We start from the raw sequence: 19,603 nt of genomic DNA on the forward strand, positions 1-19,603 counted from the left end.
GATTGCCTGTGAAGCAAACGCAGGAGCAGCTTTCTTCAGCTCGTCTGAGCAATGAGTCTGTGAGAGCTAGTCTTATCTTATTACCTGTCTTATGTGACTTTAGTGCACCCAAGACTGCTTCAATTAACCTTACTCTTAAAAATACACACTTTTTTTATCCTGAGCATGTCAAGCTGTAGTTTTGCCCTACTATGTACTTGTAGACTGTGATTACATCACTTAACCCCCCAAATCATGCTAACGCTGCCCTTACACAAGGGTCCCGGGCAGTGAGGAGGTTAGTGCCGGCTGCCTGAGCGCAGTTTGGGTTTTGACTCGGAACCTGAGGCTCCTCGCAGGAACTGAGGAGAAGGTGACAGGGGCTCGATGCCGAACCGCAGGGTGCCGAGGAGGGAGCAGGCTGCGGGGCCTTCGGAAGCCAAACAGGGCGCCCGGGGGCTGCGGTTCCCCCGCCCCGGCTCCCCCCGTTCGCCGGCCCGGACCCTCCGCGGCGGGAGGCGGGCTGTGGGCGGGAGCCCGCCCGGGCCGCCCCTCGCCGAAGCGGGAAGCGGCCGCTCCGCCCTGCCGAGCCCGGGCCCGCCGCCGCCGGACATGGCGCTCTCGCAGGCCGGCACCGTGGAGGCCGAGGAGCCGTCGCCGCGCAGCCGCCAGCGGATGCAGGTCGGGCCCGGGACAGGCCCCGCTGCGGCCGGCGGCGACGGAGGGGCCGTGCGCAGCGCCGAGCACGCGGCGCCCGGGAGCGGGCCTGGGCGCGCAGCCCGCCCTCGGCTGCGGGGGGCGGCGGGCGGGAATGGAGGGAGCGGGGCTGCGAGGGGAGGGCGGGAATGGAGGGAACGGGCTGGGGGGAGCGGGGCTGTGAGGGGAGAAGGCGGGAATGGAGGGAGCGGGGCTGTGAGGGGAGGGCGGGAATGGAGGGAGCGGGGCTGTGAGGAGAGGAGCGGGATGGAGGGAGCGGACTGTGAGGAGAAGGCGGGAATGGAGGGAGCGGGGCTGTGAGGGGAGGGCGGCGGGCGGGACGGGGGGCGTCAGCCGGGGGCGCTGCGGGCCGGGCCGGGCCGGGGAGCCCCGCCGAGCTCGCCGTTTCCCCCCCCTTCCTCCCTCCCTCCCTCCGCAGGAGCGCACCCCGCCGGGCAGCGCCGAGCCGCGGCTGAGCCCGGAGCGCGCCGAGCGCCGAGCCACGGCGGCCCGGCAGCTGCGCGTCCTCCTCACGCCGATCGCCGTCGCCGGCCGCCGCCTGCCCCAGAAGCGCCTGCTGGGCGCCTACGCGGGCGGCGGCGGCGGCGCAGCCGCGGGCAAGAGGCTCTGCGCGGGGCCGCCGAGCCCTCCCGCGGACTCCGGGGCCCGGCCCAGCCCGCCGAAACCCGCCTCGCCGCCCGCCGCCGAGGCCGGCAACGGCCTGGAGGGCCCGTGGGATGCGGACAGCGACGGCAGCGACGCGGGGGACGCTGCCCCGGTGAGTACCGGGCGCCGGCGAGACCTGCCGCCGGCTCTGCTCCGAGCCGGGGGGCTCCCCGACCCTGGGGCTCTCCTAGAGCAGCGGCGGGACTGTCGTCGGTCGTTTGCGCTTCAGCTGTGGCGGAAGAAATAGTTGCTCCGCAGTTCTCAGGACATGTGTTTGTTAGGCTTGTAAAAGCGGAGTTGGAAGGTGTTTTTCCTCTTCATGGAATCCTTCTACCTGCACAGGCAGGGACTATTGGACTCCGTCTTACCCTTCCAGAACGTCTGAAGGATGAGAAAAAGCCCTTGCTATGGGTCAAAGCCTATAAACTCCTGGTAGCAAAAGCACGGATGTGCTGCTGATAGCCCTCTTCCAGGGCTCTTTATGGAGGGGTGAAGTTGTAGGAGCTGAATGTTTTTTCAATGTTCGTTTATATAAAATCATCTTTTCAGGTTGTCTAATCCACCTTACCACCTATACGATATAAAAGTGATCTAAGACTATAGTCTGTTTATGTACCTTATTGGTAAAGTTTTTTTGTAGAATAGATTCACTTTAATAAATAACCATGTTTTAGTTCTAGCAAAATTTGAGGAATTAGCCCTTTCTGTGTAATTTATGCTAGTAATGATTTCTGTAATGCAAACTAGTACCCGCACAGACAGAGGTTTTGGTATTGATGTGGGGTTACTCCAGTCTGAGTTTTTTGTTGTTCTTCATTATGAATATATTGAACCACTTCTAAATAATTTAGAGACTCGCTTCTCAGAAATCTGGGAAATCTGTAGCATGCTACCTAACGGAATAGTAATTGGCTTTTCTTTTTGTAGGATGGATCTTCGCAGTTATCAGCCTATGAAAGGAAAAGACTAAAGAACATTACAGAAAATGCTAAATTCTTTGCTTCTCTAAAGCTGCATGAGGTTTGTATAGATTCTGACTACAATCAATATTCTCTCTCTCTCTTTCTCTTGGTAATTGTTATATAGGAAGAACCCATTGTTCTTGTTGTGAAACCCTTCGTCAGCAGTGACAAGTATGCGAGGAAAGCCATGAAAACTTCCTACTCTGCTTGAATTAGTCTCTAAAGAATTGTTTCTTATGTCGCTAGTTAGATTTTTTTTTAAAGAGGGGAAATCATTAGTTAGATTCATAAGATGTTAGGAAAAAAAAAACTCCGTTCATGCAATATTCTGTAAACCCAACCGTGCTCATATGTGTGAACCCAGAGCCTCTGACTCTGTAGGACCAGATGAGGTGGCTCTTAGGTAACCAGACACACACATAATCTTCTTTCACGGCTTGTGTTTGTGTTCTGGGCACGGTGACGGGCTGTACATGCACCATCCTGCTTGCTCGCCTGACGTGTGCTCCTGCCTCTTCAGGTGCACTGGCATTCTCCATCCAGGTGGTTGAGCACTTGCATTTTAGTCTCCAGATGTGCACGTTACCTGGTCGTCTAACTGAAAGACTGCAGAGCCTGAAAGACACCAGGTGTGGCAGGTTTCAGGTTGTCAGGACAGTTTAGCTCACGGCCCTGTGTCTGAGAGGCAGCTGGAATCCTTCACCCCTGTAAGTTCCAGTCTGGGTCATAGGGTGGACACGTGTGTTGTAATTCTGTCTGTTTTGGAGAGGTAGTTTAGAAAGTTAAAGTTACGGAATTTTAAATGTTATCTGTATGAGTGTTTCCAGTTCTTAGCCCTTCTTTCTGCACTGCTTCCCTCTCCTAGTTTTTTTAAATTCATAATATATCCCTTTTCTGGCAGCAGGGAGTGAATTCCTTCCTCGAATGGCTGCACATTTGCTTGCTTATTGCCAGATTGCAGGACATGGTTGGGCCTGTCTAGGAGGCACTAAGACTTTTTACCACCAAGACTCAGACTTGAATAAAAGTAACACCTTTTCTTCCAGTTGTCCTCAGAGAGGACAGTAAAGACCAGGAATGTCTGACTGCAGTCACAGCAGTGACTGCAGAGTGGTGAAGAATAGCAAAGGCAGCTGTAGTCAGCTCAGTTACTAGTAGCATTCTGGTTTTGATGATGTCATGTACCGTATGGGCTGCCAAAACCAAGAAGCAGGTAAATCATTCCATGCCAGGTTTCACGTTGCTTTGGGTCGAGTAGTGTTGGAGCAGTGGTCTTACTGGTGGGCTGGCTATGTCTAAACTGCACTTTGGTGAAGGTTTGTGACTGCAGCATGGGCGTTCCTGCACCGCATCTTAGGCCCCTTCCTGTCTGTGTACATGCACAGATGCTGAAGTGAGATTTCAAGCTTTTCCTTCAGAGCTGCCTGTGAAGCAGCAGCGTTTCGGACAAAAGCCTGTTTGTCCTGGATGCGGGTTTTTATCTCTTGGTTTCAGTGTGTGACTGCCTGTAGTGTTTGTGATTTGGTTCTTCTAACATTGCAACGTGCACGTATTTTCCTTGGAGACTAAATGAGCTAAATAATGCATGTCTTCAAAATGTAATAGAGAAAAAATTGTGGATGGAGGCCTCTGTGGTTACAGATTCTACTCTAAATGTAATTGTCTGCTGCATATCATTTAGGGTATTTTCTTTGCTTCATAAAGAAAATATCCACAGAACATCTAGGCAGGCTGTGCTATTTTCCTATACACCATTCACAGAAATCAGGGAATTCTTGCTGGCACATGGAAGACCAGTGCAAAGCGGAAACAGCACAGCTTGATATTTATAATGCAATAATAAAAAGGGATTTCTAAATAATTACAACATAGTTTATTACAGCTTTTAGATAATTTTATTTTGTACAGGCTGTTCTTTTATGCTTGTTACATACTTTTCTTAATCTTTTTTTTTTCTGCTTTTTAAGTCAGCTGCAAGACTTCACAAAATTGCAACTAAAGTACCATCTCACGTCACCAAAAGGTAAAAATAACTCTTTATGAGATTTGTATCATTGTTCTCGTGTCTCTCTAAAGCTGTATCTGAGTAACTGATTATTTTAAGCTCTGTGAATTCATGAAAAGCTAGATCTCTAGGTAGTGTCTCTCCCCTGCTATCCTTTGAAAAAGAAAATGGCGATATGAATGTTTTATCAAATAACAGAAGTTACTTTTTTGTGATATGTATATTAAGGTATTTCAGGTAGTTTTTTTCTTACAATATTTTGCATGATGGATAAAGGAAAAGAAATGCTAAATAATGAATAATAAGAAAGGGAGTGGGAAAGAAGGAGAGGGAAGAAATAGATACAAGGGAAAAAGGTGTAGAAAAACAGACTTTTTGCAATGCCAAGCAAAGCAGAAAAAAGAGCTTAAGTACAGAATAAAGTTACATACATGATGAAAGCAAGTGGAAAAAGAAGACTAGACTAATGAATAGAAACGTGGTGGAGAGGGCTGGGAAGAAAAGCAGCAGTGGCAGGATGCACTGAAAGTGAAACAAAAAATGTAATATATATTCATTGCTAAGTAAAAAAAACCACTTTGTCTTTTTTTTTGCTGTTTGTTGTTATCATTGAAGGAAAAATTAATCATAGCATTCATAGGGTGAATCAGAACTGTTTAGGTTATAAATTTGGGGCAAGGTACTAGAACTATACATGCGAACCTGTTTTGCGGTCTTTTACTTAACTGTAGAGGGCTTATTTTAATTGTGTGTGTACTTTTGAAATGTTTCAATTCTTCTAGGGCTAAGCCTAAAAAGGCAGAAGATGAGACAGTACGTCGAAGATCTATGCGTTTACAAAGAGTAGAGCCATCAGGAGTTCCAATGCCAGAAATACCTGCCCAGCCAGAAGCAGAAGAATATGTAAGATGGGGAGGGGTTAAAGGAGTCATACATATACAGAAAGCTTCATAGAAACAAGACAGCCAAGTTAAGTGTTTTGAAGTGCTGGTAAAGTTGACTGATGCTACTTGTCATTACCAGGCTTTTTCTAAAACCTATAGCCACTTGGGAAGCTCTGTTACACAATATTAGTAATAAAAGATAAATTCTTTCACTCTCAAGCATCTTGAATAGGAGACTTCTCATGTCCTCTCTTGAAAGTCAGTCAATATTCTGTGATTCAAATTGATGAAATAATATGTTTTTGGATGATCTGTAGGATCTTGAGGTAAAACATTATGCATTTTTTCAACAGTCCATGTACTCTGAGCAGCTGTAAATTCCAAGTTTTATTACTCTGTTTTAATGTTACTTCACTGTAACTTTTGATATGGTTTATCTTCCTTTGAAATATTTACTACCTTATTTGAAGTAGTTATATAGCAACAAGTAAAAATTCTATTGCTCTGAGAGATGGAAATTTAAATCTTGCATATTGCTGCAGAATAAAGGTATCTCCCTTTAATACGGTTCTTGAAGATAAAGTTTGTGGAGTATCAGGAAGGAGAGGAAAAATCATGGGGCAGCTATTTGTCTTTGCTGTTGTGTGTAACAAAGTTCTATTTATCTTTTCAATAAGATATTTTGATACAAACTTTTCTTTTTATTGTTTGTTTCTTGTAGTCTAGTAGATGCGTTCTCAAAATACCTTGTGTGTGGAGAGTTAACAATTCAGCCTGTTCATAGTCTTAGTTGATTTAAATTATGCAAATTACTAATATCATTCCAGCCTCGTGTTCCAGCTGGACCTTTATCGATGGTTCCAGAAAATCAGATGGAGGACAATAAGTTGACGGAGGAAATCTTGACTACGTGGACAAGGATAAGTGAGGTATTACTAGTTTTAATTAATTATTTTTGGATAACATAATTTAGCTTGAGTTCTGAGTAATCTAATTCTATTGTCTATGCATTTTCCTTTCTATCTGTAGATGAAACCTAATGATACCGAAAAGCATACATGGGATGTGGAAAGGTAATCTGAAAGCAACAGCTAAAAACTAGGTACTGTCTAGTTCTCTTTCTTTCTTGTCTTGAATAACTAATATCTTAATGACGTCTAGATACCGAGCCAGCCTGAACAGTATGACCCTCAGTGAAGATAACGTTAAAAAGGTTGTGAAAAATCGGATATATTCTATGGCTATCCATCCTTCTGAAAGCACCATCTTTGTGGCAGCTGGAGACAAGTTGGGGCAGATTGGGCTCTGGAATGTCGTAAGTTGCTTGTGTGCTCTTTACCTGGCATAGTTGTTTATTGCAGGACGGGGCGACGCACAAATGGGGCACAGCCTGCAACAGCATTTTTTCTGTCTTGCAATGGTGTCACCTGCTTTTCCCACTCTCATGGGTAACGCCAGGAAGTCTATTAATTTGAGGCTCACTAAAGTTGTTTGAGATGTCTGTCTGGTCCTTGGCAAGCCCTGGTTTAATGGAAGGAAAAGCTTGCACTTAATTTTATGGGGGAGAAGGGAAGAAGACAAGTCACTAGCAGAAAGAATATTATCAGCAAGCACTAACATTACAATTCACTGCTGAAAGATTCAGGGTCTGATTACAGTACCAGTGTAACAATGCCGTAGGTGGTTTTTGGAGAATGAGGGGAGATGGATGCACGTATGCTGGGGTTTTTTTGAGTTTGTATGAGTTTTGGGTAGTTCTAGAAAGTCACCGTTGTTCCAGAAAGCAGAAATAAAATTGTTATGCCACTACATGTTGGCCCATATTTACACATATTGTTTCTGAAAAATAGCTTTGCAGTTGGAGCTTTGAAAACTTTGGGGAGCAGATAGTCTTACTATGGTTTTTGAATTGTCTTAGTTCTGCAGCACGAATTTTTTGTCCCTGTTTTACAGCTTTGTAACCTCCTCCTAGTTTTCTACTATGGTTCCATGTCATCTGAACCAGCTGCTTGTAGTCCACACAAATGCAAATTTTCTTTTCATTTTTTGCAATGCCATTAGCCTCTCCCTTGGAATCTGTCCCAAGAGTCATTTCTGCTTTGACAGCTTCAGGAAATTGGTCGACTAACTTTAGCTATGAGACTTTTATTCAGTTCTGAAAAAAATCTAGAATGCTCATTGCAATTTAGAAAGCTCAGATTGTGCAGATGCTGTTACTACCTACAAAGGACTGCAATTTGGTGACTGGTAGATTCAGATCTCTGAATGATGCAAGCTCTTTTTGTGGCTTTGGGAAGACATTTCAGGTGGTAGCCTAGCTATGTTAAAGCTCCTTTTTTCCCTCTTGCTCTCCCTTTTTTTACTTTACTGAAATGAGTTGGACTTTACCATGTTTGGGAGCAGAGTAACCTTTGTGAAATGAATTAGTACTTGTTCCAAAATGGACTATTCCATTTCTTTTAAACTGTCATAGTTGCAATAGTATCAGTATTAGAAGAGAAGATATAGGTTATTTATAATTTACATTCAATTTTGGATAATGTAACTTAGCTTGAGTTCTAAGTAACCTAATTCTAATATATACATATTCTGATATGAATGGCATATGTATATCTGCTTGGTCTTCAGCGAGGAATTCAGATGTGGAATTGAGAAACCAATTCTGTCAGAAGAAAAAAAAATGAAATATAGATACCAGATATTCCTAGCCAGATACAGTATTGATGGCTGTAATGACATAGAACTGCGCTTAGATTACAGCAAGAAGTTTTTTTCCTGTTTAAGAAATAGAATTCTGAAATTGAATGGAAATTCTTAATGGTCTTTTGAGCCAAAGCACTTGCATAGTGGTGAACCCAAGCCTGGCAAGAGCGTGTTGAATGGTGCACGTGAGGACAGTTATCGCTTCCACGCAGAGGTGGGGCTCCTGCGTTACAGTGAGATGTCAGCCTGGGCAGGCTGTGTTGATTTGTGCTGCTGGTCCTACAGAAGCAGTCTTGCTGCCTGCGTTAGCTATTCTGGTTCCCAGCACCTTCACACACCCTACTGCTTCCTCTCTACAGTTATTCAGAATAGATTGAGAACATTTGCAAAATAGAGACTTTAATTTGAAAATTGGACTAATTAGGAGAAATAACCATAATGGCTAGCATCTGTGTCCATCAAATCTCAATTGTTTTTCAGAACTGTAAGACTGAAGAAGGAGCACATGTCTTTATTCCACATAATTATCCAGTCAGCTGCATGTATTTTTCTCCATTTAATCCTGCTCACTTGCTGTCTCTGAGCTATGATAGTTTACGATGTGGTGATGTTACTAGAGCGGTCTTTGATGAGGTAAGTGTTCCCTTGGTTATACTGCAGATTCCTTAGAAATCTCTCGGTATGTACTCCTATGAGGTTTTAATCTCACTGTACCCAAATTATTACTTGTCAGTTGTTTTGTTAACAAGAAAGTTGAAAATTCCATTTCTACAAGGATACATGAAGTAATCTTTAATTAACATTATAAAATGTGGAGAGGTTTCCTAGTCAGTAAACCGTAGTCACAGCTTGGGCACTCCCAGTTTCCTTCCTGCAGAGGCAGCTGCAATTTCATACTGAAATTAGTTTCCTATCTCCCTACTTGAGCGATATGTGCCTCTTTCCTTTTTGAAAAGAGTACCTTTTAAAGAAGGAAAGCGAAAACAATTTGAAGAGCTAAATCTTACAAAAAGCCATCATAAAACACATGAATTGTTTTTGCTCTTCTCGGGCTTGAAATGAGCAAATGCTGTGACTAACTGTTGTGAGTTGGACAGAGTAACTGAGGAGCTTCTTCATGCTTGCTTGCTTTGTTTATTTTCTGACAGATGTCTGCATTGATCACATCTCCAACATTAGAAAGCATAACAGGCTACAGCAATTTAAAGCTTTTTTCCAAACCCCTTACAAGCAATGTGATCTTGTGGGGGTCTGCAGGCCAGCCAGCTGCTTAGGGAATACCTGCAACTGGTTATTCAGGAAGCCAGGAAGGAAGTTCCAGGGGTTTTTTACAGACAAAGGCTCGCAAGAGTGTGTGCTGAGAGCTCTTAGGAGAGAACTGCAGTTTTCCTGCTCTGCTTGCCCTGTTGCCAGATTACAGGTATCACATGGCCATGTAGGAGTATTACTGCCATTGGAAAGAACAAGACTGTTAATGGGGAGAGTCTCTGCTCACCTAGAGAAAGCTGAAACATAGAAGTTCTCCTGCAGCGTTGTTACAGTTCTGGCTATTCACTGATTTGAGGGGAAACTGCTGTGGGATAAGGTGGCTTGACATGCTGAATCTGAACACCCCCACCCCAAATCGTAGGAAGCCAAATTCATATTTGTGCACTCAGTGAAAGGTTTTTGTAGCACTGGAGAAAGGAGCTTGGTCATTATTCCTCATTCAGTACGGACTCAAGGATCAGAGCCACTGGATTATTGAAACATGGAGATGATAAGATCTGGTAAAAGTTTTACAGAATTCAGAGTATGTTGTTTTCCATTTGCTTTGTTTCGGGTGGTTAATTATCTCCTCTGCGAGAAGCATACTCGTTTTATGGAAAGGTTACCTAAATGAAGAGCTAAGGCTGGAGCTATCAAATTAGGTAGCCTTCATTAGTATTTTTAGTATATTTAAAAAGTGAACGCATGAAACTTACATCCTGTAGAGTATTCTGGTTATTATGAATAACAGTGTGTTTAGTAGCATAATGCTGGTTTCATTTTGACCTTTTCTATGCTCAGATATGCAGAAGTGAAGAAAGCTTTTCTTCCTTTGATTTCTTGGAAGATAATGCCTCCACTGTAATAGTAGGACACTGGGATGGTAATGTCACTGTTGTGGACAGACGGACCCCAGGAACATCTTCAGAGCTTTCTGCAAACATTGGCTTCAAAAGAACAAGGACAGTCCATGTTCACCCAGTGAATAAACAATATTTCATTGCTGCTGGTTCAGTGTATGTACTTCAAAACAAACTGCAGTTATTCTGTGCTTTAAGTGTTCCATTTGAGTTGGTTTTTGCAAGTCAGCTAAAAAAGGCATGTTTGGAGAGCAGGATCAGCTGCTGCTGAGGAAGACGATTTGTCAGCCTCAGTGTGTATTCAAGACTTTCTGATCTTTTTAGAAAACAAGTTTTTATTTCTAACCAGCAATAAAATGTGGTATACTTTGACTTTCCTTCGCCTTTTGGTAATGGATTTGAAATGGTCTTATGAGTTGCTGAGTTTTTTGAGACAAGATCATAGCGTGGTGGGGGGAGGGTTGCTGTGTTGTTGGTTTGGGGTATTTTTGCTGCTCTCATCCTTCGGAGCAACTGGCCTTTGTAGTTGAGTTTGTTAATATGCATTGCTGAAATCAGGTTCTAAACACAACTTACATAAAACGTATGCTGACCTCCTAAGGGTTTTTTGATAAACAGAAAATAAAAATACAAGTTGTTTTCTTTGACTGTCACCTTGTAAAGTGTTCTTTGTGTGTGCGTTACAGGGACGTTTGTATTTATGATGTTCGATACCTGAAGTCTAATGGGAACAAGCCAGTGAGCTCTCTTGATGGACACCCAAAAAGCGTTGCTTCTGCGTATTTCTCACCTGTAACTGGAAACAGGGTAGTGACAGTGTGTGCTGATGATAAGTTGAGGTAAGAAGGTGTGGGAAGGAATAATCTTTATGGGAAATACCAACTAGTGTGGGGTTTTTTTTCTGCATGCACTACACATCATTGAGAATGTTTTGCCTTTACCATTTCTTTTATTAGACTTTCTTGTATAGACATTTTTAATGTTGCATTTTTCTTTGATTTTTTTTTAGGATTTTTTTTTCTATTCCTTTAGAATATTTAACAGTGAACAGTAATATATTCAGGCGCTGTTAGGCTTAAATGAATGGTTAAGGAATACGAACACAGTTAAAATGCTTATAAAAATGCTTATAAACTCAGTTTATTTTTGACTGTTGTAACTTACAAAAGAACTACTGTTTTCATGCTTTTTTAAATTTCCTGCCATTTGATAATTAAAACTGCATTGGTGCTGTGAGCTATACTTTGAGATCTATTTTTTTCTTTCTCTCTTGTCATTTCGTGACCATAGTTTAGGTTATCTAGCTATGTAAATATGTGGTTGCCTCTGCATATTGGCTGTATAGATGTTTAAAAGTCATAAATTGCACCAAAGAATAGTAGTTACAAAATGGGAGGCCCAGTTAATGCCAGGCTGAAAATCAGGCCCTTGCATGTGTTTTTAAAAGATGGGGTAATTACGTGCCTTCTGGAAAGAATGTGCATGTGGTATGATCGTCATAGCATTATGTTTTGTCTGGAAATTTGGTTTCTTTTTTCCCTTTCAGGTATACAAGAAAAAGTTCTTCTACATGGGTGTAATGTTTTTTTTTCTGTGGTGTATTTACAATAGCTATTTGAATATTTGTTCTCAAAATTATGATCCATAATAGCCCTGGTTAAGAAAAGTGTAAATTCTTGGCGCTAAAACAGAACAAATAAGGAGTACAAAATGGATATGAGTAAACCAGAATATTTGTGCTCAACAGAATGGAGAAAATGGGCAGAGGATCATTTATTTACTAGAAAACAGAAAGCAGCTTTTAACTTAGCAGCTTTTGACTTGCTGAATTCCTTGCCTTAGGGTGCTGGGTATCTAACAGTTTATAGGGGCTGGAGGAGAGCGCAGAATGAGGATCTGTTGATGGTTTCTCTGTAAACAGAGCTCACACCTGGCTCAGGAAGTCCTGACACTGGAAACTGTCAATGGTGGGACTTTACTGTTGTGTATGTTTGCCCTTCTTTTGCATTCTTCCCTAGGCATTCCTCTTGTGCAGTGACAAAACAGACAAGATACTGGGCTGCAGGAACCTTTGATATGTCTTAGTAAGCCATTGTTGTCTTACAATAGCTTTCAGCTAGGATGACATTCAATTCTGGTTAAAAGCAAATCCACTCAAAAAAAATATATAATAATTGCAGTTAGAATGTGAATGCTTATATCTGAACTAGATGTCTGTGTGCTATTTATTACTGTATTTCAGAATCTTGTGTTGCCTAGTATGAGCTGATTTGTGCATACTCTTTTTTGAGGAAAAGTCTGCCTTTTTAACATACGTGTACATTTTATTAATATACTACTTTCTTTTAAAGGACCTATGACACCAGCTGTTTATCATCTACTGTTGCAGCTCTCAGTACTGTCAGGTAAGCTAAACACGCTGGGACCAAAGATTTAGCCGTCTATGAGAGTTCTTGACAAGTGCAGTTGTGGCACGTGTGATAGGTAAAAAGCACGGCATTATGTTTCCAAGCAGCTCCAATGTCCTCGTCAGCTGTTCAGGTGAGAGCAGCCACGATATTCTCTTACACTGAAAGCTTACTCTGGTCCTCACAGTTGCCTAAAATGGCTTTTGTTCATAAAGCACAACTTGCACATAGCCTGATTTGAGTCTATAAAATGTATAGGGAAGCTTTAATATCTTCCAGTGTGACTGGAACAGACCGTTTTGTGATTTTTTTGAAATGTGTTTTGTTTCAGAATACTTTTTTTAATGCATTTTTTAAATATCACAAGGTTACTTTTTAATGGTAAAGAGCATGTTTTTGAGTAGAGTCTCAACATTTGTAAAACAATTTTGTGCTCTAGAAGGGTGAATCATGTTAAGCTTGGATCACTAAGGAACTAGAACTAGATCAGTGACTGGTTTGAAAATTCTCGATTTGCTGTTTATCAAGCCACTTGATGCAATTTTTTTGTCCTATTTTTACTAAAACATGCAACCATCATGTTTAAATACTTTGACAAGTAATCATTTTTGTCAAAGTATGCTTTGGTATGCCTTCTTGCTTTATTATGTCTCTGTCCCATTCCACTGAATTGATCTGAGTAGCACTATCTGTCCAGTGCTCATGGCTTAGAAGGTGAGAAAGATGGGTTTAAGCAAATGTGACTTAAATGACAATTTAAGAAATACTGAATTCAATAAGGAAAATATTTATCCCTTTCTTTTTCTCCCTTTTTATTTTTCTGAAGGCATAACAATAACACAGGACGCTGGTTAACTAGGTTCAGAGCAATATGGGACCCTAAACAGGAAGACTGCTTTGTGGTGGGCAGTATGGCACGACCAAGACAAATAGAAGTCTTCCAGGATACTGGGAAATTGTTGCACTCTTTTTATAATGTTGATTACCTTGGCTCTGTGTGTTCCATTAATGTTGTTCATCCCACTAAGAATATCTTAGTGGGTGGCAACTCCAGTGGTCGCCTTCATGTGTTCAAAGAATGAAAAAAGTTGCTCAGATTTTTTTTTCCTTTTGCATGAAATTTGTTTAATCTGTATTAAACTTTTTTTAAGCTAACTGTATTCTCTCAGGACGAAAGTGTATTTTAAAAGCTTTAAAATAAAACTTCTAAACTATATCTAGTCTTTTCTTCTTTAATTAAAAAAGATATTAATCCCACTATGACAGCCAGTGATCAATCATTTGTCTCAAAATAGATATTTTTTTCCCAAATACATAAGCCATATTTTGAAAAGAAGAAAAAGAAAAAAATTATCTGTAGGATGCTTGTTAAAGGTATGAGACATTTCTTTTTAATGACCTTCATTATATAAGCTGGAATACTCAGTCTTTACCAGTTTTTGTGTGTCATTCCTGTATTCTCTCAAGGTCAGTAAGTATTCAGTATCAGTGTCTTCAATAAAACTTGTCGGTTAAGGTGTCTAATACCTCATTAAATCCTTCCTGGAGTTAATAAGATCTTCTTTGTGGGTTGATGCTATTAGGCTAAAGAAGCTATACGGTTATGAGCTGAACACAGCAATTGTCGGGGTGTAGGCAAGAATAGGGCACAGCCACTTTAATGATATTCAGAAACAATGTTAAAGAGGAGATGTAGTCTTGGGCCACTCATCATAGAGCACGTGCCTCTAAGCTACCATTTCTCCACCTGTAAGCCCACGCGAGAGGGAGGACCCTGTTATACCAGATGATAAAATAGTTCGGTTGAGCTTTTGGTCAAAATTTTGTCATTGACATGTGTCAGTGTCACTGACAACAAATGCACTTTTAAATATGAAATACTTACGAGCCGCTACTGCTTTTATAAGCCTGTGTTAAATGCACTTCTGGCGTTGACAAGTGGGTCCTGCAGGAGCCTGGCGCTATAAGGTCACCTTGAGGCCAGGGTTTTGCAGTAAGCGCAACAGCTAATGTAGTTTTCCTTTGCTCTAAAAGAAGCAATTCAGCTGTAATAAATCTGAATATATCTGTGTCATTTTGGTAACATCAGCTTACTGCTCTCAATTGCACGCTGACGCTCATAGCAGGAAGCTCATGCTGCTGCTTTAAAAAGGTGTAACCTTATTTCCTGAAGTCAGAACTGAGAGAGGCTCTCAGTCCTGTGCTGCTGCTGCTCGTTTCAACAGCAGTTAGGGTTTTTTTCTCCTGTGCTTTGCAGGCCCTGGATCGTAGCCTCCTCAGCAGGAGAGGCTGGGGGAGCAGAGGGAGACGGGTGTGTGTGTTTCTGATTTGCAGGATGCATCTTCGTGCTGCGCAGTGTCAGCTTCCATCACAGCAGCAATGCGTGTTTCTGAAGAAGCCTGCAGCACCCTTTGGGTCAGTTAACCAGCCTAAAGCAGCTCAGGTTTAAAGCAGCTCAGGTTTAGACTGTAAGTAACCGAGGGTCGACTCTTTCAGAGGCAGGTAGAGGCTTTAATTGCTGCAGTGAAACTTGCTCCCAGACCATGCCTGTGGATGTTTGAGATTTCTTGTAACTTTGATAAGTGGGATGCTAAAAAGCCAATTTCCTCATAGATGTTTTGAACTGAGGCACAGTTTTTACTCAAGTGAAAAAAAATATTACTGACACCATAAGTTTGAAACAAATTTTGTGATTAACCTAAGACAAAAATACCAACTCTTGTTTTCATGATATTTAAATATTTATTTAAATTTAAAAATACTTTTCATGGCACCAATGATTTTTATGCTAACTAAGATATTGAATATGTAGAAAAAGGTACATTTTGAAGGAAAATGTAACTTACAGTATTTGGCACATGAAAGGTTAATTTCTAGATTTTTATGAAAACTAAGAAATTCACATTTTCAGGTATTTTACCATCTACTGCTTAAAGATGCAGTATGCTATTAAGAGATTTCTTCTGATATAAGAATCCATGGAAACAACATTTTAATATAAAGACAGGTAAAACTAACAGGTAGTGAAACACAAGACTGAACATGGAACATACAGGAAAAACATACAACAGAAACGTTATCAGTTCTCATGGTTTTACAGTAAAATGCTGGGTGAAAACTGCAGAGGTAAACTAGGTTTGGCATTTATAGCTATTCTAAAAGTAAGCTGATGTAAAAGATTTTTTCAAGGTCGATACTTCCTATGTTGTCGTCTGTTTTAAAGGAAGATGTCTAACGTACAAAGTACCTAGAGCTGAACGTGTCACTGGATGACAATGCTGTGCTGTTAGGACGTTACACCAGTAGCATTAGCAATTAAAACGATGGAATACTGCATCTTTAACCTGGGATGAAAAATGTCAAGTTTGAGACTACCACTCACTGCATAGAAACACCATTTACTACAGACTGAGGTAGGAACACTACACTAAAAGTTAATTTTGCTATGTTGCATAAAACAGTATATCATGTAAAAATCTATCCTTCGTCTCCTGGCAGCATTCATGACGCAATCTGTCTTTTAAAGAGTTATTAATTGTATGCAAAATCCTTTTCAGCTTTTGTGAGAATCGGATGGCTATGGCTAGGTCTTTAGCGGCGAGACACAACTGCTTTATTTTTCTTTCCCTGACAGTCAGTAGTTAAAGTGGACTTTATTTATTGCAGTGACAAGCTATCAAAGTCCAGCTGACTCTTCGCAACTACGTGTCACGGTCGTGCTCTTCTGCCAGGTGTCGATGCGCTAGGCTGGGACAGACCTGGACCCGACCTCGGAGCGGCACGGGGCTCGCGCCCCTCCGCAGCCGTGCCGAGACGAGCGCGCGGTGAGAGATGGTGGTGTGCGCAAAGACACGGACATGAAAACCAGGCTGTTTGTTAAAACTGCAGTTATGGCCCCAGCTGACATAAAATCTCTCCCTGAGATGAAATAAAACTTGCTCATCTGTTTTCATTTTCTTTGTTAAGTATGTCCAACTTCTCAATAAAAACTTAATAGAACTAGCTTTTATTGCTCCCTTTGTAAATAGATTGTTATGCTTCCCAGATAACTAACGAGTCCAGTGTTTATGTTGCGAGTAAAATGAATCAGTTTTATTTATGTATTTTTGCTAAGGATAACTAGATTGATGGCTGCCCAGTGGCTTCCTTTTTCAGTGTTACCTCTACTTCTGTAGTTCTGTCCTTTTTACCTTCAGCAAAGTCATAAAATTATAGCTCTATTCGTTATTCCAAAACTAGTTATGGGTTAATCTGATGTTAGGAGTCCAGTCTACAAAAATGTTTATTCTCAAACCATTTGCTCAACTTGAATCACTTTGTACAGCGCACTATGTTCACCCAATCCATAAAGTAAAAAAAGACTTGATTAGATTCAATAACAAAATAGCATTTTGTTGTTAAAATATACGTTGAAACAGTCTCTTTTTTTGTACAAAACAAGTACAACTTTCTGAGGCTAAATGTCTTTCTAATAACTCCAATGTGGTCACTACTGGCTACGCACTCAGACTTTGTCGAACGTGATTGAGTACCTACGGCTACTAACGATGGTACTAACGCCCTGCTCACGGGGGGGTGACACCTCTAAGCTAAAGCTCCACTCCTCCGGAGCACTAAAAGGTCAAGGTTTAGAAAAAGTCACAAAAGGCTGAGTTTGTAGAGTAGGCTAAAGAGTCACGTTCACTTTTCTATGCTATGTAAAGGAATAGACTTACACCGCCACGGCTCTGCTTCGTGCCTGTCATTTGTGCCAAAACAAACTCTCACGGGACTGAACCGAATCAGGGTATTCTCCAATTAAAATTAAGCCATGAATTGCCACTTACGAAATGCTGATTAGCAAGGAGTAATCTCTGCAAAGCAATACCGTTAAGGTGGTAGTGTTGTGCACAGTGGCAGATTTAATAAAGTAACAATACGTGAGTGTTTAAATTACAACTCGGTAGCACCATTACTGAAGCTCCTGCATAATACAGTATCTCTAGCGTCTCAGCTGCTGGCTGATGCTAATACAATAATCAGTAGTAATAGTAAAATAAATTCCTCTCTTTATTCGACACTTCCAAAGTAATACACGCATCTATGAAAAACCAAAATTAAAAACTTAAATCTTTCTGCGGGCTCCAAGGTAGGAATCGGACCAGCTGAGCGTGTTAGGAAAAAGGGTCTGTAAAGAAATGTGTCGGGTCTGGCATGAGTCTATCCCTTTCGTCGGCTTGGAAAGAAACGTCCTAGGTCGCACTGCACTTTGAGTCATGAGAGAAGGACTTAGTGTATGTGCCGGTGGTGCCACAAGGTCCCATTGCTGGGAACGGGCAGCAGCTCTCTTCCGAGTCCGCCTGGCTAGTTATGGGGCGGCTCCTGCCTTCAGGTGTCAATGAGCAGGTTTACCACGGAGCGGATTTTGCAGGCAAACCATCGCCTGAGGGGACAAAAGTATTGGTAATGGAACTGTTCAAACTCGGGGGTCTGGCGAATATCACGGAAAAAGGCAGTGTCAAGGTCAGACTCGGTAAGGACGATCAGGAGAAGGAGCAAAACAAAGAGGAGTCCCACTGTCACAAGGAGCAAACGGAGGACACTTAAAACAAACTTATTCACCTGTTCCGCCTGCGTCCCGCCAAGGCCCCCGGCGCCCTGGCACAAGGCCCTGAGCTCGCCGCCCAGCTCCTCCGCCGCGGCCGCCGTGGGCGTGCCGGCCTCCGACTCCTTCTCCTCCTCGATGCTGCACGGGGCCCCGTTGAGCTGCCGCGCGAGCAGCAGCAGCTCCAGGCTGTGCTCCGCCACCGGCGTGGGCAGCACGCTGTCGGCCGGGCTGTAGACCTCGTCGGCGATGACGGCCACGCGCTCGCTGCTCTCGGCGCGGCCGCCCCGCGCGGGGGGGGCGAAGGCGTCGCCGTGGGAGGCCGAGCGCACCGGGGTCGAGTGGGCGCTGTCGCGCAGCGACTCCAGGCCTGGCGAGGGGAAACGACAGCAAAGGGCGGGGGGGGGACGGTCAGGGCGGCAGGGCTGGGGGCGGGGGGGGCTCCTGGCAGGATGCTGCTGCGCGGTGCAGCCCCCCCCCCCCCCCCGGCTTGCCAGCCCTCCCCCCTGGGCCCCGGTGCAGGACCTTCCCAGTCCTGCCCAGTCCCCCCACAGCAGCAGCAGGCGTGGGAACTGCACAAACTGGGTTAAAGCACCGTGTGGGCCAAGCACTGGCCGGGCCTGGGCGCCCCAAGCAGCCCGCAGGGTCGGGGGTTTTAAGGCAGCATCATGTGCTGCAGGTGCAGCTCTACATGAAATTCGGGGGGGGGGGGGGGGGGGGGTAGCTTTAGTCCTGCAGAGGGGATGAGCAACTGCGGGACTAATTTGGGACTTGCAGCTCCGTATAACACGATTGCCGCTATTCCTCAGCCCTTTCCGCTCCGGCTAGCTACAACCCCTGCAAGGTTTCGTGCCGACCGCTGCGAGTGTGCTGCAGCCACCGGCAGCACCGGAGCTGGGCTGGCCGGGCCCCCGGCTGCCTTCACCCACAGCCGCTAGCTTGCAACCCAGCCCGGGCCACGTTTCCCCCCCCCCGCCCGGGTCTGGGTCTGTTTTCGGTCACGGACACGTCTGAGGGCTTCAACGGCTTCGAGGGCGGCAGCTTCCAGCGGCAGCCTGGCTGCAGCCGGAGCAAAGGCATCGCCGCCCGCACAGACGACCTTCGGCTGCGCCCGAGACGCAGCGCTGCGCCCAGCCGGGACCCGCGAAGGACGAGCGCTGCCCCGAGCGCTGCAGGACTGCGTGTGCGCTCGCTCCCAGCGCGGCCGCCCGACGCCTCTCACCCGGGCACCGGATCTACACGCTACCCGCAAAAGCTGGTGGCTCCGGAGAGCATCCGTGCCAGGCAGCAGCGCGAGTGCCGGGTCTTCCCGGCAGCGGGGGCGGGGGGGGGGGGGTAACAAAGCTGCAGCCGAGTGGGAGCAGCTCCTGCCCGGCGTCAGCACCCAGCCGGCGTTGGCACCCGCAGCCCGTGATGCACCGACAGGCTCCTGCGTGCCGGCACCGGCCCCGCGATCGCGTCCGCCGGGGAACACGAGCCCCGCAGCTTCGCTCCGCCAACACGGCCCCGGCAAGCACCGCGTGAAGCCACCGCCGCCAGCTGTGCAGGGGATTCGCCCGGCTCCCAGGCTGGAGCAGGGCACCAGTCACTAACGAACGGCGTTAATTT

The 19,603-nt window shown here is 44.3% G+C and overlaps 2 protein-coding genes across 4 annotated transcripts in view; one reads left to right on the forward strand and one right to left on the reverse strand.

Annotated features, from left to right (window-relative positions):
* The first annotated feature begins 520 nt into the window (after positions 1 to 520).
* WDR76 (WD repeat domain 76) lies at positions 521 to 13,627 on the forward strand. The gene is made up of 13 exons (XM_064517794.1): positions 521 to 660; positions 1,115 to 1,453; positions 2,269 to 2,361; positions 4,271 to 4,326; positions 5,091 to 5,211; positions 6,020 to 6,121; positions 6,222 to 6,265; positions 6,354 to 6,507; positions 8,376 to 8,528; positions 9,945 to 10,159; positions 10,690 to 10,842; positions 12,355 to 12,408; positions 13,238 to 13,627. Exons 1-13 carry the CDS (start codon positions 592 to 594, stop codon positions 13,491 to 13,493), a joined length of 1,809 nt encoding a protein of 602 aa, XP_064373864.1. The 5' UTR covers positions 521 to 591; the 3' UTR covers positions 13,494 to 13,627.
* A 1,503-nt stretch (positions 13,628 to 15,130) lies between these two features.
* FRMD5 (FERM domain containing 5) overlaps positions 15,131 to 19,603 on the reverse strand; it is a 127,306-nt gene continuing 122,833 nt past the window's right edge. For 2 of the 3 annotated variants that reach the window (XM_064517795.1, XM_064517797.1), the window contains exon 14: positions 15,131 to 18,365. In XM_064517795.1, the coding sequence (XP_064373865.1) occupies positions 17,779 to 18,365 (587 nt within the window). In that variant the 3' untranslated portion in view covers positions 15,131 to 17,778. The remainder of the gene's footprint in view (positions 18,366 to 19,603) is intronic. The other variant, XM_064517796.1, reaches the window with a different exon arrangement.

This window comes from Dromaius novaehollandiae, chromosome 10, assembly GCF_036370855.1.
Source record: "Dromaius novaehollandiae isolate bDroNov1 chromosome 10, bDroNov1.hap1, whole genome shotgun sequence".
Lineage (NCBI taxonomy): Eukaryota > Metazoa > Chordata > Aves > Casuariiformes > Dromaiidae > Dromaius > Dromaius novaehollandiae.

Excerpts from the sequence above, each read along its gene's own strand:
- WDR76 (XM_064517794.1), top strand. The coding sequence starts at position 592 with ATGGCGCTCTCGCAGGCCGGCACCGTGGAGGCCGAGGAGCCGTCGCCG. Across the intron at positions 10,160-10,689 it reads TTCATTGCTGCTGGTTCAGT|GGACGTTTGTATTTATGATG; the intron begins GTATGTACTTCA and ends TGTGCGTTACAG. Across the intron at positions 12,409-13,237 it reads GCAGCTCTCAGTACTGTCAG|GCATAACAATAACACAGGAC; the intron begins GTAAGCTAAACA and ends ATTTTTCTGAAG.